At 44.3% G+C, this 25,641-nt stretch overlaps 1 protein-coding gene across 1 annotated transcript; it reads left to right on the forward strand.

Annotated features, from left to right (window-relative positions):
• Nucleotides 1-9,448: 9,448 nt before the first annotated feature.
• LOC307029809 (olfactory receptor 6N2-like) lies at nt 9,449-10,390 on the forward strand (the record flags this gene model as incomplete). Its single annotated transcript, XM_079665893.1, has 1 exon — nt 9,449-10,390. The coding sequence occupies one exon, from the start codon at nt 9,449-9,451 to the stop codon at nt 10,388-10,390; it is 942 nt and encodes a 313-aa protein (XP_079522019.1).
• Between the last annotated feature and the right edge of the window lie 15,251 nt (nt 10,391-25,641).

Consider the following 25,641-nt stretch of genomic DNA (forward strand, 5'->3'; position numbering starts at 1 on the left):
GCTTCGGCCCGAAGCCCCGGACACTTCTCCACCCCCCCCCCCCCCCCCGTTGCAACTTACAACGGAGAGGGGAAAACAAGCCTCCCCTACTCCGTCCAAAAAATTCATTCATCATTTTCAGACTACTGTCTGCACGAAATCGGAAACCCGGTTTTTGAGAGGACTCAGAAAAAAACCGACTGTGTAACATCATGGAGGAATTCATCCGCTCCATGTGCACTCTGGCTCGGATACATTTGTTGCCCGGAGACCCCCCAGCATGGTTCTTACCAAACTTTAAGTTTTTGAACTGGCCTCTGGAGGAATGTAAAGGGAGTTGCCAGGGGACTCTACCCGCATTATGAGGCAATATTTTCGGATACTTTTTTAAATTTTCACCCTTTTTTTATGGATGAATTATTTTATTTATTTTAACTTTTTGCTCAATTTCACCCAATTTTGGCCGCCGCCTTGCCTGGAGGATAGGACCGAGAGATGACAGACTCTCTTGTGGGGTCATGAGGCACTATTTTCGGATACTTTTTTTTCATTTTCACCCTTTTTCTATGGATCTCCAACAAGTTAACTCAGACTTTTTTCTGATTTCTCACTGATCGAATGGCAAATGCGACCTGCCATCCGAGGGCCTCCGCCGGCCCGGCCTCGTGCCGGTACTCTGGCAGTCGGTTCCTCCGCCCTGCGGGTTCGTCTCTGATGGCCGGGAGGGTGTGCTGCTCCCCCTAGACTCCCGATGCGTCCCCCTATTTTACAAACCCAAGTAAATCCGTTTAAGTGATTATGGAGGCGATGCCAGTAAATTGTATGGCAAATGGACTTCGAGTCTGCTACAAGATCTGGCACGCTGAGAAGCGCATCCCTGATCTCCTTGACCTGATGGCTAGCAATCCGACCTCAATCACCCAGTACCTGCTATATGGCTATCTAACCCTCCATTGGAGCCTCCTGTATGGCCACCGTCCGGGTGTGTACGCAAACATGACCAACACAGAGGTCTTTGAGGCGGACAGAAGGGGAACTGCTGAGGGCTACATTATCCACGTGCAGGATCACAAGACTGCCAAGACATTTGGCGAAGCACAGCTGGTGCTTACAGTAAAGGAGTTTAGCTGGGTCATGCAGTGGATGGGGATAAAAGAGGGCTTGTCTGGTCCTCAGAATGAATTCTTCCTTTTCACAACGGGAAGCACGCTTCCAAGAACCTGAACGCTCACTAGAAGAGGGCTTGGGCTGATGCTGGGCTAGAAACAGACGTCACCTTCACCATCTTGCGCACTGCCCTGGCTGACAATATCAAGCATCACAGAGATCCAGAAAGCAGGTCGATTCTCGCCAGGTTTATGTGTCACGACGTAAGCACTGCAGACCGGTTCTACGCGAATACGCCTGGAATAAAGGAGGGATTGAAGATCCGCTCCATGTTCAGGCAGCAGCTGCAGCATCATTAGAAGGAGGTCTACCGCCATCAGATACCTCCGAAGAGGGCTCAGGGGCGGAGAGCAGCGATACCTTTTCTTCAGGGCCGGTTGATACTCCTGATGAGGGGACAGGGGCCGTAGACTCAACCTTTTTTCCCCGGTGTACCGTACAAGTTAGACGGCTAAAATGGCCCCCAGGCCCCTGTTAATCATGTTGTTATTATGTTTATTATGTATATTCTGTATACTGTTTTTGTAAAAATCGTGTGATAATTAAATAAATAATAAAACATTAGTATAACCTTGAAGGTTCCCAGGTGTCAGACTATTTAAACAATGTTTACCCATGATTCAGACACCTTCCCTGGCTTGTAAAATGCGGTGATGCGCCCTGGAGGTATCAGACTATTTGAAACAACTTTTCTCCGCCTTTCAAACACTTATTCCTGGGTTATAGCCTGTGATTTTGCACGATATAATTTAACATGTAACCTCTCCTTGAAATGCACATATTCTGTGCATTTCCAGGAGAGGTTACATGTTAAATTATATCGTGCAAAATGACAGGCTACAACTCTCTTCCAGACGTTTAAAAAAACTTTCCCCGACCATTTAAATATTATTTCTGGCTTGTAAAGTGCGGTGATGAGCCCTTGAGGTATCAGACTATTTAAAGGGTTACCAGGAGCATGAGAATATCCTCCAAAGAAGGGGTGGTGGTGCCGTGAATAAGGCAGAATATGGATGCCGATTTGCGGACGGTAAAGCACCGCAAAATCCACCCCCTTTAGGGTTACCAGGGGCATGAGGTTCTGTCGGGTGTGATCATCTGGGTTTAGTCCGTGGGGGAGTGCTTAAGTCCGGTGGCCCGGGGACTCACGGTACACAAGGTTATGGAAGTGCCACTGTTGCCGGAGGTCCTCAGTCCGTCCTTTGGGGCTCTGTGAGGGGCTACAGAGAGGTGGTTTTCCCGGTCCCTCTCCTGGATGTATGAAATAACCTGAGCTCCATGTGAGGGAGAGAGGCTGGAGGTCATTAAGCCGTCCTTTGGGGCTCTGTGAGGTGCCAAAGAGAGGTGCTTTTCCCGGTCCCTCTCCTGGAGGTGTGAAAAAACCTGTTTGCCCGTATTAGGAAGCTGAGCTGGAGCTACTTCGGGGGTCTGTGAGCAGCCACAGAGAGGTGCTTTTCCCGGTCTATTTCATGGAAGTCTGACATGAGCAGAGTGTGCATGCTTTGAAACTAATACACCCACGCTTAGCATGCTATTTTAGGGTATAAATCTTATCTTATCACCATGGATGTACCTGTATTTAAATAAAGCTTACAGCACCGGGTATTCCCAGGCGGTCTCCCATCCAAGTACTGACCCTGCCCAACCCTGCATTACTATGGGTCTCTGAAACAATCAGACTTTTACCACACTGTTAGCAGGCTTTAATCAGATTTTTAGCACTATTTTCCCCGCAGAAACAAGTTTAAATCACCGTGGTCACCATGGTGGGCATTTAGGAATGTACCTGTGTGTGGTGCGGAGCTTCCCTGCACTTTAAATCCATTGATTTGCCCTGTTTTTGTTGTATTTTTTACTGTTAATGCACTGTGCTCCCTGGGATGATGCGCCCTCCTGTGGGGACACATGAGAACTGCACTCAAATCACTGTGTGCTTTTTAAACAGTTTAAAATAGTTTTTTCCACATTTAAAAAACGCTTTCTGCCCTGGAAATCATTTCTAATCATTATTACCGTTATGGAGGGGATGCAGGAACACTTTCCCCGCCTTGCAAACACTTATTCCTGGGTAAAATAATCAATTTGTTCCGCCTGCTTTCCATCAGCACCCTGGGAGTCATTTCAAACGGTTTAAAATAGCTTTTCCACTTTTAAAAAACGCTTTCTGCCCTGCAAATCATTTCTAATCATTATTACCGTTATGGAGGGGATGCAGGAACACCTTCCCCGCCTTGCAAACACTTATTCCTGGGTAAAATAATCCATTTGTTTCCGCCTGCTTTCCGTCAGCACCTGCGGCTGTCGGATTAAAACAGTTTAATGCACTTTTAACACCCACGTACCCAGGATTCCTGCTCCTGGACCTTTGCATGTGTGCGTGCTTGTGAGCCTGGGGCCCTGAGAGCAGCGACTCTTTCGTTTGTACCTGCTTGTCCATTTGGCTATTCAAATGTTCATGAAAAGGACGGATTTCTGTCCATTTGGCTATCAGAATGTTAACGAAATGGACAGATTTCCTTGCGCATCAGCGGCTGTCGGATTAAAACAGTTTAATGCGCTTTTACCACTCACGCAGCCAGGATTCCTGCTCCTTTCCTGGGTTACAAAGTGAGGTGACGCAGCCTGTCCTCTGGGGCAGCCTGCTCCTCTTTGGCTACTGTCCACATGCAAGCATTCTTCCAGGTAATGTCTGAGAGTCATTTCAAATGGTTTCAAACTGCTCTGGGTGTGCACCATCCGTGGAGTCTCCCCGCCTCTCAGAGACTTATTGCTGGGTAAAAAAAAGCCATGTGCTCCGCCCCCTGGATCTCTGCATTTGTGTGTGCCTGTGAGTCTCTGGCTATTGTCCACTTACCTGCATTATGAGGCACTATTTTTGGATACATTTTCTCATTTTCACCACTTTTCCCTGAGTAAAATTAGGTCTGTCACTTTGGGTGTGCGCCATCCGTGGAATTTCCCCGCCCCGGACGTCCATTGTCTCTAAATAGGGGAAGCCTGCTCCTCTCTGGCTACTGTCCACATGCAAGCATTCTTCCAGGTAATGTCTCAGAGTCATTTCAAATGGTTTCAAACTGCTCTGGGTGTGCGCCATCCGTGGAGTCTCCCCGCCTTTCAGAGACCTATTGCTGGGTAAAAAAAGCCATGTGCTCCGCCCCCTGGATCTCTGCATGTGTGTGTGACTGTGAGTCTCTGGCTACTGTCCACTTACCCGCATTATGAGTTACTATTTTTGGATACATTTTCTCATTTTCACCACTTTTCCCTGGGTAAAATTAGGTCTGTCACTTTGGGTGTGCGCCATCCATGGAGTTTCCCCACCCCGGACGTCCATTGCCTCTAAATAGGGCCAGCCTGCTCCTCTCTGGCTACTATCCACATGCAAGCATTCTTCCAGGTAATGTCTCAGAGTCATTTCAAATGGTTTCAAACTTCTCTGGGCGTGCGCCATCCGTGGAGTCTCCCCGCCTTTCAGAGGCATATTGCTGGGTAAAAAAAAACATGTGCACCGCCCCCTGGATCTCTGCATGCGTGTATGCCTGTGAGTCTCTGGCTACTGTCCACTTACCCGCATTATGAGTTACTATTTTTGGATACATTTTCTCATTTTCACCACTTTTCCCTGGGTAAAATTAGGTCTGTCACTTTGGGTGTGCGCCATCCGTGGAGTTTCCCCGCCCCGGACGTCCATTGCCTCTAAATAGGGGCAGCCTGCTCCTCTCTGGCTACTGTCCACATGCAAGCATTCTTCCAGGTAATTTCTCAGAGTCATTTCAAATGGTTTCAAAACGGCTCTGGGTGTGCGCCATCCGTGGAGTCTCCCCGCCTTTCAGAGACCTATTGCTGGGTAAAAAAAGCCATGTGCTCCGCCCCCTGGATCTCTGCATGTGTGTGTGACTGTGAGTCTCTGGCTACTGTCCACTTACCCGCATTATGAGGCACTATTTTTGGATACATTTTCTAATTTTCACCACTTTTCCCTGGGTAAAATTAGGTCTGTCACTTTGGGTGTGCGCCATCCGTGGAGTTTCCCCGCCCCGGACGTCCATTGCCTCTAAATAGGGGCAGCCTGCTCCTCTCTGGCTACTATCCACATGCAAGCATTCTTCCAGGTAATGTCTCAGAGTCATTTCAAATGGTTTCAAACTGCTCTGGGTGTGCGCCATCCGTGGAGTCTCCCCGCCTTTCAGAGACCTATTTCTGGGTAAAAAAAGCCATGTGCTCCGCCCCCTGGATCTCTGCATGTGTGTGAGTCTCTGGCTACTGTCCACTTGCCCGCATTATGAGGCACTATCTTCGGATACATTTTCTCATTTTCACCACTTCTCCCTGGGTAAAATTAGGTCTGTCACCTTGGGTAACCGCACCACTCTCGGAAGTCTCCCGAGAGTGGACGTCCATTGCCTCTAAAGTGGGGTAGGGGCGGACTGGCCATCTATGTATTTTCTGGAGAATCACAGAACGGCCAGTCGTCAGCGGGCCGTTGACGGCCAGCACCGCCCTTCATTTTTTAAAACGGCATCATGTAAGTTGCGGCAACAGAGGTCCACAGTTTCCCCACAGGCATAGCTCAGTTAAAATAAAGCACAGCTATTGTGCAATACATTTGTCTTCCTTGTATATTTTTTGTTTATAAAAATGTCAGTTAAAGCTTAAAAGAATAAAAATAATTTTGTTGTCTAAACGTTTGACCTCTTTCTTTTACAATTTTGGAATCGAAACGGGGAATCGATAAGCGGAATCGGAATCGATACATTTCAAACGATACCCATCCCTAGGTATGGCCCTACAATATATTGTTCAAATATAGCATGATATGTCCCCTTTAAAATCAAATGAAACTGTGTTGATTCTGAGTCTTCTACATCCAACTCACAGGTTTATCATTGCTTTGAGAAAAAAAAGATTATTAATTTACACCTTTTAGAAGGGAAGATATTGTCCTTTGTTCTGGGCATTTCATTTTCGAGCATGAGGCCTGAAAAACAGGCTCGGGGCTTAACAGGTTAAAAACTTAACATTAGCCACATGCTAATGCTAACCGGAAATGAAGAATTTTAAGTTAAAAGAGTGTGTGTGAACTTCCGGTTTTTCAGAATAAAACAGCTTTAATTAAAAGAGTTTATTTAATCTAAATTATGCCATATAAACATTGATTTTAATTTCTTACAATGTTTACAGCGGGATAATGGAAAGAAGCAAACAGGTCAGTGTGTTAATGAGGTCACCTGAGAGCAGCTCGTTAACAACTCTCATTAAGGCCGGAGCTCGTTAGTCCACAGAGTCCAAGCTGCAGCTCATTAACCACAAACATCATTTCATCATCTGCAGGATGTTTTTACCGCCCTGACCTCTGCCCTGCAGGCTTCTCACTTTATGTGAGTGACATCTCAGTACTTTAGTATGTACGTGTACTGTCTGAGAGCATGAGGGCCAATATGTAGTATGTTAAAATGCACTCTCAGTACTGGATGGTGCATCATACCGGTCAAACCAGAGGAAACGTAAAAAGTAAATTCACCAACGTATTTTGTCGTAGAAGCATTTCTAATTAGCTGTCTAACTTTGGCTTTTTTGTATTAAATGAGTGGAGTTGTCGTCTTTGTCCAGCACAGTGATGGAGAGAGGGGGTTGAGCTGCCAGTCAGATTACATTAGAGGCCGTAACGAGGACACAACGGGTATTTCCCCGCGGGACACGAAGAGCTGTCTCCTGGTGTGTTTTATTCATAATGAGTAATATTGCACAATGACCAAGAAAGACGGATGATTGAAATATAATAAAATGTCTCTGAGGATCATGTCCATCCCGAATAAGTGAAAGATTGTGTTTTTCTGGTTAATTAAATGTGTGCTCTGTCATGAATGTTAATTGGATGTCAGTCACACTGGATGTGCTCATGAAGGGAACAGATGCTAACCAGCGTCCCACAGCGCTGCACGTGTTCCTCCTTTAACACGTTTAGACTCAATACCAAACATCATCCAGCAAATAGATGGATAATGAGACAATAGATGTTTTGCATTCATTCCCAGACAGTTTGAACCTTTCTATGCGGTGCGTGGTCGAGGATCTGTTTATTCTGACCTTAAGGGCTGTGAGGCCCTAAAGACACTGCTCCTGTATCAAAGGCACACATTGATGCCACCAAATAACACAATGAAAATAGAAAGTATTACAAACAGAACCGTCTTCTTAATAGTTACATTTAACTGGAATTAATTTACATTAATTATTAAGATATACACAAATATTCAACCTTCAAATTACCATTTTAAATCAGCATTGCTCTGCACACTTACCAAAGAACAGTTCAAAGCAACTACATGATTAGTGACTTTATCCTTTCCTTCAAAGCCGTGCTTTGTATTGGTCGGGCGTATCAGAACATCTTAAAATGTGTGTGTGGAAATCTCAGTTCAACCCATATCGACCCTAAATAGAGTCTATGTTAAGAACGAGAAAGGTTTTAACATATATGTATTTTTTAGTAAACATATGACAAATATGTGAGGGTGAGGAAGTCAGAGCATCGTCCGATGAGCCGGGGCCCAACTTAACCCCTGTGTGTATCTGATACCTGAACATATTACTAACATCAAACAAAGCACTGAACTAATCAAAGGGACGCTTTCAATATTTACTATTTTAAGATGTTAGTCTGTTTTACATTAACTTGACATTGCCTTCTCAGAACCTGCCATTCCAAACAACAAGATATTTGTGATTGGCCGATGACCTTTAATGAATATATAATGATCTCCACGGAGGAAGAAGGATGGCGATAAAAGCAGCAACACAGATTCAGGTTCACTGAGAGGCTGTCTCTGTCTGTACGTGCTTCATCATATCTACATTAATGTTATATTAATGTTTCACCAGCTGGTCTCAGGTCAGTTTCTCCTCATGTTCACTGAGAGGCTATCTCTGTCTGTACGTGCTTCATCATATCTACATTAATGTTATATTAATGTTTCACCAGCTGGTCTCAGGTCAGTTTCTCCTCATGTTCACTGAGAGGTTGTCTCTGTCTGTACGTGCTTCATCATATCTACATTAATGTTATATTAATGTTTCACCAGCTGGACTCAGGTCAGTTTCTCCTCATGTTCACTGAGAGGCTGTCTCTGTCTGTACGTGCTTCATCATATCTACATTAATGTTATATTAATGTTTCACCAGCTGGACTCAGGTCAGTTTCTCTTCATGTTCACTGAGAGGCTGTCTCTGTCTGTACGGGCTTCATCATATCTACATTAATGTTATATTAATGTTTCACCAGCTGGTCTCAGGTCAGTTTCTCCTCAGGTTCACTGAGAGGCTGTCTCTGTCTGTACGTGCTTCATCATATCTACATTAATGTTATATTAATGTTTCACCAGCTGGTCTCAGGTCAGTTTCTCCTCATGTTCACTGAGAGGCTGTCTCTGTCTGTACGTGCTTCATCATATCTACATTAATGTTATATTAATGTTTCACCAGCTGGACTCAGGTCAGTTTCTCCTCAGGTCTCGTGTTCACGTGATAATCTTTCTGTCTTTTCCTGATTCATTATGAAACTAAATATGTACTTTTTATTAATGCTGTATATATTAATGTTATATAAATTGAAGTTAATGTTTAAACAGGTGGATTCAGGTCAGTTTCTCCTCATGTTTCGTGCTCCTTGTGCTAACGTTAGTTTAATATCTCACTTATAAATGTTATTTTGAAATCATAAATGTTTCTTACATTATTGTTATATATTCACGTTAATGTTTTAACAGCTGGTCTCAGGTCAGTTTCTCCTCATGTTTCTCACGTTTCGTGTTCACATACATTCAATGGTTCACTGTGGTGATGCATAATGTTTTATGTATTAATATTTTAACAGGTGGTCTCAGGTCAGTTTCTCCTCATGTTTCGTGTTCCTTGTGATTGTTCTGCTGGTTTATGACTAATTTCACATATTAATCTCATGTTTCTCATTTTTCGTGTTCATTGCGATGATGCTTTTGCCTGTTTCTGATTCATGATAGATATTTATCATTGACTTATACATTAATGTTAAAGCAGATATTTTAGTATCTGATTAATTATCTGTGAATTCATATTCTATGAAGACACGTTTTAAATATGAATGTTAAATAAATGTGTGTTCTAAATATTCCAGTTTCCTTATTACTGCTGTATATGTCAATGTGATATAAACTAATGTTATATCCTTTATTTAGATGTTAACAGGTTGGTGAGCTCTGTTGTTGTTACTGTTGTTGTTGTTGACCTGAGGTCACAGCGTGTTGTTTGTTGGGGTCTCCTCATGATGTCAGCAGGGTTTAACGTGACCTCGTCCCTGACGCTGGTCGGTTTCTCCTCGCTGTCTGGCCACAGCTCGCTCTTTTTCTTCGTGTTTTTGTTGCTGTACCTCTTCCTGTTGTTCAGTGACTCTCTGGTGATTTATATCATCTGTTCGCAGCGAGCTCTTCACCGGCCCATGTTTGCCTTCGTGGCATCATTTCTGCTGAACTCTCTCACAGTCAGCACACTGATTTATCCTAAACTTCTGTCAGACCTGTTGCTGTCCGGCTCCGGCTTGGTGCAGGTGTCCTGGACTTTGTGTCTGTGCCAGGGTTTCTTTGTTACCACTCTTGGTGGAGCTAGCTTCATGCTGTTGTCGGCCATGGCCTTTGACCGCTACCTGTCCATCTGCCACCCGATGCACTACGCTGTGCTGGTAACACCTGCCAAGGTGGTGCTGATGCTGCTTCTCTGTTGGATGCTGCCTGTTATTCTAGTGGGAGTCACAACGCTGCTGGCTAGCCGCTTACCGCTCTGCAGGGCGCAGCTCAACAGGGTCTACTGCGACATCTACAGCCTTGTGACCCTGAGCTGCGGTGGTGCTGCAGCGCAGCTGAGTGGACTATACAGTGTGCTGTTCACAATAGTTATTGTCTTCCCGGCCGCCTTCATGCTCTTCTCCTACGCTAGGATCCTCTTCATCTGTCTGCGGCGCTCACGTAGCTTCAGCAACAAAGCTCTACAAACCTGTCTTCCTCACCTGCTCGTCTTCTTTAACTATACCATCAGCATCTACTTAGATCTGATGCTTCGCCGCCTGCAGAGCATCAGAGAATCTGACTCCACCATCATCACCTCCATCCTGATTCTAGTACCCACTGTACTGAACCCAGTGGTGTACGGACTGAAGTTAAAGGAGGTGTTAACGCATGTGAAGAGGCTGCTGAGCTGCCGCAGAGACAGCTGATCCCAACACTGTTTGATTGCCCCACACAAAGGTCCATGTAGACAGAAGCATTTGCTGCACATCAGGGGAAACAGTGCGGCCCATATTCAGTTGATCACCACGAACATAACTGAGAGCGGGAAACATTTTCTAGGCCTCCTTCTCGGCTCCACGTCCCCATGGGCCCTCCCCAAGAGGGTCCCGTCTCCGTCCTCCCCTAGAGGGTCCTGTCAACTTCTATATCTAATCAAATATGAATAGGTGACATAAAAGAAAGTACCAAAATGTATGAACAAATACAAAAACTAGAAATTAAAAAGTATAAATACGTAAACAAAATATTAAGAATACCGTCAGTACCGTTCCGGTGCATAATATGTTTAAGGTACTAGAAGATTGTTTACTTATGTTAAACGTATATTTGAGGTTTGCATTTCTAAGGAAAATATTCCCAGATTACTTCAAACATATTTAGTATTCCAGCGTGTGAGGTGGTCTACTAGGGGCCGTGATATCTTGTGGTGGTTGTACAGTCTGACCACTGCAGGAAGGAAGGGCCTGTGGTATCTCTCCGTGAAACACCGTGGAGCAGCAGCCTCACTGAAGGAGCTGTGGTATCTCTCTGAAACACTGTGGTGCAGCAGCCTCTCTGAAGGAGCTGTGGTATCTCTCTCTGAAACACCGTGGAGCAGCAGCCTCACTGAAGGAGCTGTGGTATCTCTCTGAAACACCGTGGAGCAGCAGCCTCACTGAAGGAGCTGTGGTATCTCTCTCTGAAACACCGTGGTGCAGCAGCCTCACTGAAGGAGCTGTGGTATCTCTCTCTAAAACACTGTGGTGAAGCGGCCTCAGCAGTGTTGGGCAAGTTACTTCCAAAATGTAATATATTACTTATTACTGTCTTTTGAAAGTAATAAGTTACATTACAATATTACTGTGTCTGAAATGTAATGAGTTACACTACGTTAGTTACTTTTGAGTTACTTCACCAAAATAACCGCAAAATAATGGCTAGGTATTTTAAATGCTAAAATGTACATCCAGTTATACATCCAGTGAAGGGCAATGTGGTATAGCATTACAACTGTGCATTTAAAAAAAAAAAACACACAATGCTAACAATGAGCCTCTGAATTAGCCCAGAGCGAAAAATGCTAACCTATTACTGCACCGAAAATCACTCCTAGCTCCCTTATTACTTATCCTAGCTGCACATCCAACACATCGTTTATGATCGTAAAGACACAGAATCTAACGGTGCCCACCTCAACACTGAAAGATACAAACTCGCAACGTTATCAACAAAAACGTACATCAAAACAAGTGGCGCTAGGTAGCCCACAACCAGGGCCGTGGGAAGTAGGGGTGCTGAGGGTGCTGCAGCACCCCCTGGTGGAGGACAGGGGATCTGCACTTCCACAAGATATAATACCAAAAAAAACGAATTTTCAGCCTTGATGTAACAACATTCATAATTAAGTAAAGATAACACCCTTTTTTCAACCCGGTTACATTTTCGATTTGCCCTGTACGATGGGCACTGTAGTGATGAAAGTGAGGGATGTTGGCTTAGCACGTGCCCGCAACTCACAGCCAAAGTGAGAGAGATAGAGAGAGGGGATACCGCGGGGATACGTTATCTCACTGAGTCTCAAACGTTTTGATCACAATTTATGTAAACAAATATTTCCAATTCACACCTTTATAATTATTAGGATAAATAAAAACAGGTTTGAAATCATTCCAATGTGTACTATAGGACAGTAAACCAAGAGATTTAAAAATATGCATAAATAAATAAATGTTAACTGGTAAAATAAGATATGAATGAACAACACAAATAAAATAAGTTACATTTATTTGTTATTGGCTATGGTAGGTTATTGGAAATGTTCACATACTTATTTGATTAATAAAATGCAAACCGATCTGTTGTACCCTCTAGATCAGTCTCTAGTAATTTGGCGCTCAAAGTGCACCAGATTGAAGCATTTGACTTTAAAATGTTAAAACAATCTTCCCGGGGGGGGCCCCCCGGACCCCCTAGAGGATGTGAAGTCCACCCCCCCAATTAAAACATGTTATAATACTAAATACATTTGAAGCCTTTTTATATAAGCTGTCCACCATGTCAATATGTTTCTCTTTTTGTAGTGTATTGGTCTTTTGTAGAGGTTTTTCATTGCCAGCTAAAATCTTGCCTATAGGGCAGCACATTGGTCAGAACCAGCCGTGGTGTCATCCCCACAGCACCCCCCATTTGAAACATGTTCCCACGGCTATGCCCACAACGCTAACGTGGCTTACCTTCGTCTTTGTCTGGTCTAAACTGGTCTTCAATGGCATTAAAACAATAACAACGATGATGTAGTGAATCCATAGGTTAACATCCAATGTGTCTGTGTCCCCTTTGAAAAGTTCTGATAATCTATAAGCAATAAAACTGCAATTCCTTTTTAAAAAAGTACAGCAGGCCATTCCTAGGGTCTGTAGCTTCATTGAATGCGCGAAGACGCCATCTTTTTTTTTAACATTATTGTGTGCGGGACGATTTCCTTTCGATTCTATTGGCTCTCACGATCAGAAAGAGATGTCATATGTCAAAATTCAAAGAAGGGGGGCCAGAGATATGGAAAATCCACCAAAATGGCCCCAGAAGAGGTTTTTTTTGCTAAATCTGTCTAAAAAGGTCAACTATCACTTGTTTTGCATCAATCTTGATACAGGGTACTTATTATATGTTGTACTTTGGATTCCGAAAGCGTTTAGTCTACCATCCCATCATCCAAGGGTAGTTTTCACTATAAGTATAACATATCTTTTGGACGGACACTATAATTTACAGTTTTTTACTATGTTCAATCTGAATTTTCTTTAAAATAAAAGACATCTATATTGATTCTGACTTTTCTACATCCAACTCACAGGTTTATCATTACTTTGAGAAAAAATATTATTAATTTAACCCTTTTAGAAGATATGGTCATTTGTTCTGGGAATGTCATTTTCGAGCCTGAAAACTGAAAAACAGGCTTGGGTCTAAAGAGGTTACGGCTACTAACAACTTGTATTACATGGCTTAGTTGAATACTCGATTCTGATTGTAAATTCTTAACATGTGACACGTTGTTAACCTCTTAAGCCAGAGGGTCCCCCCAGTGGACCCCTCCCACCGTTTTTTTACGAGACTATGTCTCAGGGTTTCTTAACATTTATGAAACTATTAATATTCCATACCCTTTTAACGATAAGAAACTCAGCTAACTGACAATATGAACCATGTTTAGCTAAAACAAACACAAGAGTAATACCAAGCCTTTGAATTAGCATGGAGCGAAACAATGCTAACGAATGCTAACAGACTTTTGCACAGCACTCACGGTAGCAATGCCCTATGGCAAAGGATTTTTTAAACCTTGTTGATTATTTTAGTCTTGCTCAGTCTGTGTCTGGCCCCACGCAAGAACGCGGACACACACTTGATATTGTTTTATCATATGGTTTGCCTGTTCTTAATTTGGAGATATGTGACGCTGTTTTCTCAGATCATATGCTTGTTTTATTTGATTTTACACTTGCTTGTAATACTGTCAAACCGCGCGCTGCTGCCCGGCTAACTCGTATCATTAACACTTCCACTGCTGCTCTGTTTTCGGCCGTGTTTAATCATGAAAACGGTGTTATCCATGAGCCTATGTCTAACACTACGGAGGAGCTGAGCTTATGGTTTCACTCCACATGTAAAGCTGCTATGGACACTGTGGCTCCATTAAAAACAAGGCAACCCAAAACTAAATCCGAGCCTTGGCTAAATGCCACGACTCGGGCTGCCCGACGTGAATGCCGTAGAGCTGAAAGAAGATGTAATAAGGACAAACTACAAGTCTCTTTTCAAATGCTGAGGCAGTGTTGGCGTCTCTATCAGAAAACTGTAAAAGAGGCAGAAAGAAAACATTTCTCTGACATCATTCTTTTAAACTGTCACAAACCTTGTGTACTATTTCAGACAATAGATCCAGTTCTTACTGCCCCTCAGACTACCTGTGTGGAGACCTCCCCTGCAGTCTGTGAACATTTTCTTAAATTCTTTATTAATAAAGTCACTTCAACTAGGACTCAATTCATTGCTCCATCAAACGACGCCTCTGCCTCTGCCCTCTGCAGGAGATTGTCTCCTAAATAAAGCCCTCTGGTTCTCCAATCAACCCTGTCCCTCCTCGATTTTTAAAAGAGGTATTCCCCACTGTAGGACCTTTTGTTCTTGACATTTTTAACAGCAGTCTGCTCACAGGGGTTGTTCCGGAAAATTGGAAACATGCCGTTGTTCAACCACTTATTAAGAAACCTAGTCTGGATCCCACAGTTCTTGCGAACTTTAGGCCCATTTCCAAATTGCCTTTTATGTCCAAAATCCTAGAGAAGATGGTATATAGTCAACTTCTCGCTTTTCTGGAAGATCACAAGGTGCTCGAGGTCATCCAATCTGGTTTTAAAACCTTGCACAGCACGGAATCAGCTCTTTTAAGAGTTTGTAATGATATCCTTTTAGCAACAGACTCAGGTGAATGCATTATCCTTTTACTCCTTGATCTAACGGCCGCTTTTGATGCGGTGGACCATGAGATCCTAATAGCTCGTTTGGAGCAGTGGGTGGGCATAGGGGCAAAGCCCTCAAATGGTTTAGGTCGTATCTGACTGGTAGGACTTTCTGCATCAGCCTTGGGGACTCTGAGTCCTCGTCTGCTCCTCTCTTTTGTGGGGTTCCACAGGGCTCAGTGTTAGGCCCCCTGTTGTTCTCCTTGTATTTGCTCCCTCTTGGGTCCATTCTTAGGAAGCATGGTATCGCTTTTCATTGCTATGCAGACGATTGCCAAATATATGTGCCACTTAAAAAGATCGACTCATATTCAATTAAACCGCTGTTAAACTGCCTTGAAGACATTCAATCTTGGATGTCATGCAACTTTTTAAAATTAAATGATGACAAAACCGAAGTGGTGGTTTTCGTGCCCCTCGGACCACTCCTATAGACCTAGGGTCCCTGGGCCACTCCACCAGGCCTACCATCACAAATCTTGGGATAAAGATGGACCCTGAACTCAAGCTTGACAGCCAGATCAAGGCAGTTGTTAAAAACAGCTTCTTCCACCTCAGGCAGCTAGCCAAAATAAAGCCTTTTTTCAATAGTGACCTCTTTGAAACGGTAATCCATGCCTTCGTCACCTCCCGCTTGGATTATTGTAATGCACTATATATGGAGATAAGTGCATCCTCCCTTGCTCGCCTGCAGATGGTGCAAAATGCAGCAGCACGGCTCCTAACTGGCACACGCAAATACGAGCACATTTCCCCCATTTTATCTTTGCTCCACTGGCTGCCCGTTCATTTGAGGATTCATTTTAAAACTCTTTTATTTACTTTTAAAGCCCTCAATGGCCTGGCTCCGCCCTACCTCTCTGAGCTGTTACACAACTACACGCCCACTCGCACTCTCAGGTCAGCTGATCAGTTGCTCCTGAGGGTGCCAAAAACAAAGTCTAAGCGCAGAGGGGACCGTGCTTTCTCTGCTGCCGCCCCTAAACTGTGGAACGACCTGCCCTTGCTAATCAGATAAGCTCCCACACTGTCTGCTTTTAAATCCCGTCTTAAAACCCACCTCTTCTCCTTAGCATTCGGAAACAAGTAGATTGTTGCTTTTATTTGTTTTCAGTGGTCTATTGTTTTTATTATATGGCTGTTATTTATTTTGTAATTATTAAATTTATTCTGGTTTGTTTTTGTGTTTGTATCTTGTATTTTAAATGTATTTATATTATGTTGTGTGAGCTTATCTCTCTGTACAGCACTGATGGTTTTAAAGTGCTATATAAATGAAGTTGGATTGGATTGGATTGCCCTTATTACTTATCGTCACTGCACAAACAAGATATCCGATTAAAGCTGAGACTCCACAGATTCCACACATGTAATGTCATCACTGTAGGACCCCGAATTGCAGAGCTATCAGCCAGAAAAGAGAAAGTAAACAACATCCGGTTTCAAAAATATTACAATAATTACGTCTTACCTTTTTTTATTTGTGATCAAAAGTTGTGTTCAACGGAATAAAAACGCCGCTCAAGGTTAATCCAATGTCTTTGTGTCACGTAGCCATTTTTACTGATAATCCACACATATTTATGGCAATATACTGGGTATAAAGTTTTGCCGTCCAGGCTCGTACTTTCAGATATGCTTCGTTTGCTTCTCTATTACGTCTGCAATGGTAATGTTTACGTGGATTTGGGAACTGCCCCTCGATTCTATTGGATGTAATGGTTAAGAAAAAGGTGTAAATCACCCAAATCAACCAATGGGTTCCAGAGACATGGTCCTGCGTAAAATATGAAGAATGCCAGCCGGCGTAAGCACTTTACGCAGCAGACTCTACACAGTGTTTACTACCGTAAGGAAGCAGGAATTGCAGGACCCAGAGCGCACGGAGCATAGAGCGGACAGCAGATAACGGAATTGCAGTTTTATTGCTTATAGATGATCAGAACATTTCAAAGGGGGCACCACTGTTAAATATGTTCTTTATTCTCGCGTCCAGGAGAGAAGCTTTAAAATGAGACTAAATGGAGTCTCTGAAAAGATTCAAATGGGATACTTTAATTAAAAAAGGCGCGGTAGTGTTACAGACAGAATATTGTTCCGGCAGAAAACAGCTGTGATCTGGTTCTCCTGAGCAAGAAGAAGACAGCGGATCTCTCCTCCGGCGCTGCTATATATATCCTCTGCTGGCTCCTCCCCGCCAGCCGGCTCACCTCGTCTCCAATGTCCGTTATTGCATTTAAACAGAGGATAGGTTATTTTCACATTCAATATATGCTTAACACGCCGTTTCTCCTCATATTCTCTTTCATCACTTTTCATTTAACACATTCTAAACGCTGTAATCAATACTCTAAACAATACTTCTCGGCTCATTTGGTTTCCGGTCATTCCGGATGTTGTCACATGCTACTCTCGTCTATAAACAATAATGTATTCAAATAAACTGTACTTTCATTTAATATTCAGCATGGTAGTATCTCGGCATCTATCGTTGTAGTGTTAAATCAGTAGGTTTCGGTTTTCACCACACCAAGTCATTTCGCTCCTCAATTCACCTCTTCAGGAAATCGTATATTAGCCACATGCTACATGCTAACCGTAGATGAAGGATTTTCAGAATAAAAGCTTAACTGCTTGTGCACAAGAATTTCTGGTTTTTCAGTATAAAAGAGCGTTTAAACTGACGGTATGTTTAAACTACATTATACCATCAAAACATTGATTTTAATCAATCATGCTAATGCTAATGAATGCTAATGAAACCGATGGACTGCCCACTCCAAGTAGGGAATGAGTCCTTACCCCAAGTGAAGGAGTTCAAGTATCTCGGGGTCTTGTTCTCGAGTGAGGGAACAATGGAGCGTGAGATGGGTCGGAGAATCGGAGCAGCGGGAGCGGTACTGCAGTCTCTTTACTGCACCGTTGTGACGAAAAGGGAGCTGAGCCAGAAGGCAAAGCTCTCTGTCTACAGCGCCATTTTTGTTCCTACCCTCACCTATGGTCATGAAGGATGGGTCATGACCGAAAGAACGAGATCGCGGGTACAAGCGGCCGAGATGGGTTTTCTCCGCAGGGTGGCTGGTGTCTCCCTTAGGGATAAGGTGAGAAGTTCGGTCATCCGGGAGGGACTCGGAGTTGAACCGCTACTCCTTCGCGTCGAAAGGAGCCAGTTGAGGTGGTTCGGGCACCTAGTTAGGATGCCACCTGGGCGACTCCCTAGGGAGGTGTTCCAGGCACGTCCAGCTGGGAAGAGACCAAGGGGTAGACCTAGAACCAGATGGAGGGATTATATCTCTTCACTGGCCTGGGAGCGCCTTGGGATCCCCCAGTCAGAGCTGGTTGATGTGGCCAGAGAAAAGAAAGTTTGGGGCTCTCTGCTGGAACTGCTACCTCCACGACCCGACCACGGATAAGCGGGAGAAGATGGATGGATGGAAATATTAGGAATACTGTCAATACCGTTCCGGTGCATAATATGTTTAAGGTACTAGAAGATTGTTTACTTATGTTAAACGTATATTTGAGGTTTGCATTTCTAAGGAAAAGGTTCACAGAATTCTTCAAACATATTTAGTCTGTTCCTCAAATATTGTTACAGACAGTGACATTCCCCATCAGGGGTATTCCAGCATTTGAGGTGGTCTACTAGGGGCCGTGGTGGTTGTACAGTCCGACCGCTGCAGGAAGGAAGGAGCTGTGGTATCTCTCCATGAAACACCGTGGTGCAGCAGCCTCACCGAAGGAGCTGTGGTACCTCTGGGTGAAACACCGTGGAGCAGCAGCCTCACTGAAGGAGCTGTGGTATCTCTCTCTGAAACACCGTGGAGCAGCAGCCTCACTGAAGGAGCTGTGGTATCTCTCTCTGAAACACCGTGGTGCAGCAGCCTCACTGAAGGAGCTGTGGTATCTCTCTCTGAAACACCGTGGTGCAGCAGCCTCACTGAAGGAGCTGTGGTATCTCTCTCTGAAACACCGTGGAGCAGCAGCCTCACTGAAGGAGCTGTGGTATCTCTCTGAAACACCGTGGAGCAGCAGCCTCACTGAAGGAGCTGTGGTATCTCTCTCTGAAACACCGTGGAGCAGCAGCCTCACTGAAGGAGCTGTGGTATCTCTCTCTGAAACACCGTGGTGCAGCAGCCTCACTGAAGGAGCTGTGGTATCTCTCTCTGAAACACCGTGGTGCAGCAGCCTCACTGAAGGAGCTGTGGTATCTCTCTCTGAAACACCGTGGAGCAGCAGCCTCACTGAAGGAGCTGTGGTATCTCTGTGTGAAACACCGTGGAGCAGCAGCCTCACTGAAGGAGCTGTGGTATCTCTCTCTGAAACACCGTGGTGCAGCAGCCTCTCTGAAGGAGCTGTGGTATCTCTGTGTGAAACACAGTGGAGCAGCAGCCTCACTGAAGGAGCTGTGGTATCTCTCTCTGAAACACCGTGGAGCAGCAGCCTCTCTGAAGGAGCTGTGGTATCTCTCTGAAACACCGTGGAGCAGCAGCCTCACTGAAGGAGCTGTGGTATCTCTCTCTGAAACACCATGGAGCAGCAGCCTCACTGAAGGAGCTGTGGTATCTCTCTCTGAAACACCATGGAGCAGCAGCCTCACTGAAGGAGCTGTGGTATCTCTCTCTGAAACACCATGGAGCAGCAGCCTCACTGAAGGAGCTGTGGTATCTCTCTCTGAAACACCGTGGAGCAGCAGCCTCACTGAAGGAGCTGTGGTATCTCTCTCTGAAACACCGTGGTGCAGCAGCCTCACTGAAGGAGCTGTGGTATCTCTCTCTGAAACACCATGGAGCAGCAGCCTCACTGAAGGAGCTGTGGTATCTCTCTCTGAAACACCATGGAGCAGCAGCCTCACTGAAGGAGCTGTGGTATCTCTCTCTGAAACACCATGGAGCAGCAGCCTCACTGAAGGAGCTGTGGTATCTCTCTCTGAAACACCGTGGAGCAGCAGCCTCACTGAAGGAGCTGTGGTATCTCTCTCTGAAACACCGTGGAGCAGCAGCCTCACTGAAGGAGCTGTGGTATCTCTCTCTGAAACACCGTGGAGCAGCAACCTCACTGAAGGAGCTGTGGTATCTCTCTGAAACACCGTGGTGCAGCAGCCTCACTGAAGGAGCTGTGGTATCTCTCTGAAACACCGTGGAGCAGCAGCCTCACTGAAGGAGCTGTGGTATCTCTCTGAAACACCGTGGAGCAGCAGCCTCACTGAAGGAGCTGTGGTATCTCTCTCTGAAACACCGTGGAGCAGCAGCCTCACTGAAGGAGCTGTGGTATCTCTCTGAAACACCGTGGTGCAGCAGCCTCACTGAAGGACCTGTGGTATCTCTCTGAAACACCGTGGAGCAGCAGCCTCACTGAAGGAGCTGTGGTATCTCTCTCTGAAACACCGTGGAGCAGCAGCCTCACTGAAGGAGCTGTGGTATCTCTCTGAAACACCGTGGAGCAGCAGCCTCACTGAAGGACCTGTGGTATCTCTCTGAAACACCGTGGAGCAGCAGCCTCACTGAAGGAGCTGTGGTATCTCTCTCTGAAACACCGTGGAGCAGCAACCTCACTGAAGGAGCTGTGGTATCTCTCTGAAACACCGTGGTGCAGCAGCCTCACTGAAGGAGCTGTGGTATCTCTCTCTGAAACACCGTGGAGCAGCAACCTCACTGAAGGAGCTGTGGTATCTCTCTCTGAAACACCGTGGAGCAGCAACCTCACTGAAGGAGCTGTGGTATCTCTCTCTGAAACACCGTGGAGCAGCAGCCTCTCTGAAGGAGCTGTGGTATCTCTCTCTGAAACACCGTGGTGCAGCAGCCTCTCTGAAGGAGCTGTGGTATCTCTCTCTGAAACACCGTGGTGCAGCAGCCTCACTGAAGGAGCTGTGGTATCTCTCTCTGAAACACCGTGGTGCAGCAGCCTCTCTGAAGGAGCTGTGGTATCTCTCTGAAACACCGTGGAGCAGCAGCCTCACTGAAGGAGCTGTGGTATCTCTCTCTGAAACACCGTGGTGCAGCAGCCTCACTGAAGGAGCTGTGGTATCTCTCTCTGAAACACCGTGGAGCAGCAGCCTCACTGAAGGAGCTGTGGTATCTCTCTCTAAAACACTGTGGTGAAGCGGCCTCAGCAGTGTTGGGCAAGTTACTTCCAAAATGTAATATATTACTTATTACTGTCTTTTGAAAGTAATAAGTTACATTACAATATTACTGTGTCTGAAATGTAATGAGTTACACTACGTTAGTTACTTTTGAGTTACTTCACCAAAATAACCGCAAAAGAATGGCTAGGTATTTTAAATGCTAAAATGTACATCCAGTTATACATCCAGTGAAGGGCAATGTGGTATAGCATTACAACTGTGCATTTAAAAAAAAAAAACACACAATGCTAACAATGAGCCTCTGAATTAGCCCAGAGCGAAAAATGCTAACCTATTACTGCACCGAAAATCACTCCTAGCTCCCTTATTACTTATCCTAGCTGCACATCCAACACATCGTTTATGATCGTAAAGACACAGAATCTAACGGTGCCCACCTCAACACTGAAAGATACAAACTCGCAACGTTATCAACAAAAACGTACATCAAAACAAGTGGCGCTAGGTAGCCCACAACCAGGGCCGTGGGAAGTAGGGGTGCTGAGGGTGCTGCAGCACCCCCTGGTGGAGGACAGGGGATCTGCACTTCCACAAGATATAATACCAAAAAAAAAGAATTTTCAGCCTTGATGTAACAACATTCATAATTAAGTAAAGATAACACCCTTTTTTCAACCCGGTTACATTTTCGATTTGCCCTGTACGATGGGCGCTGTAGTGATGAAAGTGAGGGATGTTGACTTAGCACGCGCCCGCAGCTCACAGCCAAAGTGAGAGAGATAGAGAGAGGGGATACCGCTGGGATACGTTATCTCACTGAGTCTCAAACATTTTGATCACAATTTATGTAAACAAATATTTCCAAGGCACACCTTTATAATTATTAGGATAAATAAAAACAGGTTTGAAATCATTCCAATGTGTACTATAGGACAGTAAACCAAGAGATTTAAAAATATGCATAAATAAATAAATGTTAACTGGTAAAATAAGATATGAATGAACAACACAAATAAAATAAGTTACATTTATTTGTTATTGGCTATGGTAGGTTATTGGAAATGTTCACATACTTATTTGATTAATAAAATGCAAACCGATCTGTTGTACCCTCTAGATCAGTCTAGTAATTTGGCGCTCAAAGTGCACCAGATTGAAGCATTTGACTTTAAAATGTTAAAAAAATCTTCCCGGGGGGGGCCCCCCGGACCCCCTAGAGGATGTGAAGTCCACCCCTCCAATTAAAACATGTTATAATACTAAATAAATTTGAAGCCTTTTTATATAAGCTGTCCACCATGTCAATATGTTTCTCTTTTCATAGTGTATTGGTCTTTTGTAGAGGTTTTTCATTGCCAGCTAAAATCTTGCCTATAGGGCAGCACATTGGTCAGAACCAGCCCTGGTGTCATCCCCACAGCACCCCCCATTTGAAACATGTTCCCACGGCTATGCCCACAACGCTAACGTGGCTTACCTTCGTCTTTGTCTGGTCTAAAGTGGTCTTCAATGGCATTAAAACAATAACAACGATGATGTAGTGAATCCATAGGTTAACATCCAATGTGTCTGTATCCCCTTTGAAAAGTTCTGATAATCTATAAGCAATAAAACTGCAATTCCTTTTTAAAAAAGTACAGCAGGCCATTCCTAGGGTCTGTAGCTTCATTGAATGCGCGAAGACGCCATCTTTTTTTTTAACATTATTGTGTGCGGGACGATTTCCTTTCGATTCTATTGGCTCTCACGATCAGAAAGAGATGTCATATGTCAAAATTCAAAGAAGGGGGGCCAGAGATATGGAAAATCCACCCAAATGGCCCCAGAAGAGGTTTTTTTTGCTAAATCTGTCTAAAATCTATCACTTGTTTTGCATCAATCTTGATACAGGGTACTTATTATATGTTGTACTTTGGATTCCGAAAGCTTTTAGTCTACCATCCCATCATCCAAGGGTAGTTTTCACTATAAGTATAACATATCTTTTGGACGGACACTATAATTTACAGTTTTTTACTATGTTCAATCTGAATTTTCTTTAAAATAAAAGACATCTATATTGATTCTGACTTTTCTACATCCAACTCACAGGTTTATCATTACTTTGAGAAAAAATATTATTAATTTAACCCTTTTAGAAGATATGGTCATTTGTTCTGGGAATGTCATTTTCGAGCCTGAAAACTGAAAAATAGGCTTGGGTCTAAAGAGGTTACGGCTACTAACAACTTGTATTACATGGCTTAGTTGAATACTCGATTCTGATTGTAAATTCTTAACATGTGACACGTTGTTAACCTCTTAAGCCAGAGGGTCCCCCCAGTGGACCCCTCCCACCGTTTTTTTACGAGACTATGTCTCAGGGTTTCTTAACATTTATGAAACTATTAATATTCCATACCCTTTTAACGATAAGAAACTCAGCTAACTGACAATATGAACCATGTTTAGCTAAAACAAACACAAGAGTAATACCAAGCCTTTGAATTAGCATGGAGCGAAACAATGCTAACGAATGCTAACAGACTTTTGCACAGCACTCACGGTAGCAATGCCCTATGGCAAAGGATTTTTTAAACCTTGTTGATTCTTTTAGTCTTGCTCAGTCTGTGTCTGGCCCCACGCAAGAACGCGGACACACACTTGATATTGTTTTATCATATGGTTTGCCTGTTCTTAATTTGGAGATATGTGACGCTGTTTTCTCAGATCATATGCTTGTTTTATTTGATTTTACACTTGCTTGTAATACTGTCAAACCGCGCGCTGCTGCCCGGCTAACTCGTATCATTAACACTTCCACTGCTGCTCTGTTTTCGGCCGTGTTTAATCATGAAAACGGTGTTATCCATGAGCCTATGTCTAACACTACGGAGGAGCTGAGCTTATGGTTTCACTCCACATGTAAAGCTGCTATGGACACTGTGGCTCCATTAAAAACAAGGCAACCCAAAACTAAATCCGAGCCTTGGCTAAATGCCACGACTCGGGCTGCCCGACGTGAATGCCGTAGAGCTGAAAGAAGATGTAATAAGGACAAACTACAAGTCTCTTTTCAAATGCTGAGGCAGTGTTGGCGTCTCTATCAGAAAACTGTAAAAGAGGCAGAAAGAAAACATTTCTCTGACATCATTCTTTTAAACTGTCACAAACCTCGTGTACTATTTCAGACAATAGATCCAGTTCTTACTGCCCCTCAGACTACCTGTGTGGAGACCTCCCCTGCAGTCTGTGAACATTTTCTTAAATTCTTTATTAATAAAGTCACTTCAACTAGGACTCAATTCATTGCTCCATCAAACGACGCCTCTGCCTCTGCCCTCTGCAGGAGATTGTCTCCAAAATAAAACCCTCTGGTTCTCCAATCAACCCTGTCCCTCCTCGATTTTTAAAAGAGGTATTCCCCACTGTAGGACCTTTTGTTCTTGACATTTTTAACAGCAGTCTGCTCACAGGGGTTGTTCCGGAAAATTGGAAACATGCCGTTGTTCAACCACTTATTAAGAAACCTAGTCTGGATCCCACAGTTCTTGCGAACTTTAGGCCCATTTCCAAATTGCCTTTTATGTCGTGGCTAGTGGGCACTAGTTTGCTGACGTTGTCCTTGTCAATCACTCCAAGATGGCCGCGTCGTGAGTGACACGTCTGAAGCTTGAGTCTGCCAAACTGCTTCCATAGTAGCTTACTGATTGCTGATCGCCTCTCTAACTCATCCAAACTATCCTACAAGTTAGCCGTCGCCTAACAGGACATTTATTTACTTTATTTGATACAATGGCTGGAGCTGGAGGCGAAATGTCGTTACAAACATTGCTGACCGCCATTCATCAGGTGAGAGCTGATATGCTGTCTCACCTGGACACAAAGATCGACCCTATACAAACCTCTCTGGATACAATTCAGAGCTCACTATCCACCCTGTCTGAGCAAGTCGATCTGCTTGAGCATCGTGTTTCAGCTAACGAGGACAACATAACTGATCTCACGACCCGCATTGAACGAATGGAGTCGGTCAATACTACACTTAAAAACAAAGTTGAGGATCTAGAAAGCCGCAGCCGACGTAACAATCTTCGCTTTGTTGGAGTACCTGAGTCTGCAGAATCAGGAGACATGGTCCGCTTTATGACCCAGCTGATCCACCAAGTCCTGGGGCAGGAGAACTTCCCATCGCCGCTGAAGATTGAGAGGGCTCACCGGACTCCCACCACTCTCCCGAGGTGGCCAGATCCCCGCGATAAACCAAGGAGCATCCTGATTAAACTTCTGGATTTTCAGGACAAGAAGACGATCCTCCGTGTCGCCAGGGAGAAAGGGACACTTAAATTCCATGACTCGATCATTTCCATCTACCCTGATTTCAGTGTCGAGGTGATGAACAAGCGCCGTCTCTTTGACCCAGTCAAACGCAACCTCCGTGGCCGGATGAAATACTTCATGAAGTATCCTGCTACACTGTGTGTCACCGTGGATGGCAAAATGCAGAGTTTCACCTGTCATAAGCGCGCTGAAGCGGCTTTCATGTCCGAACCGAACTCACCAGCTGCTGGTATGTCATATTAGTCCATGCTTGTCTTTGTTTACTTCC

Source organism: Notothenia rossii, assembly GCF_949606895.1.
Source record: "Notothenia rossii genome assembly, chromosome: 2".
Lineage (NCBI taxonomy): Eukaryota > Metazoa > Chordata > Actinopteri > Perciformes > Nototheniidae > Notothenia > Notothenia rossii.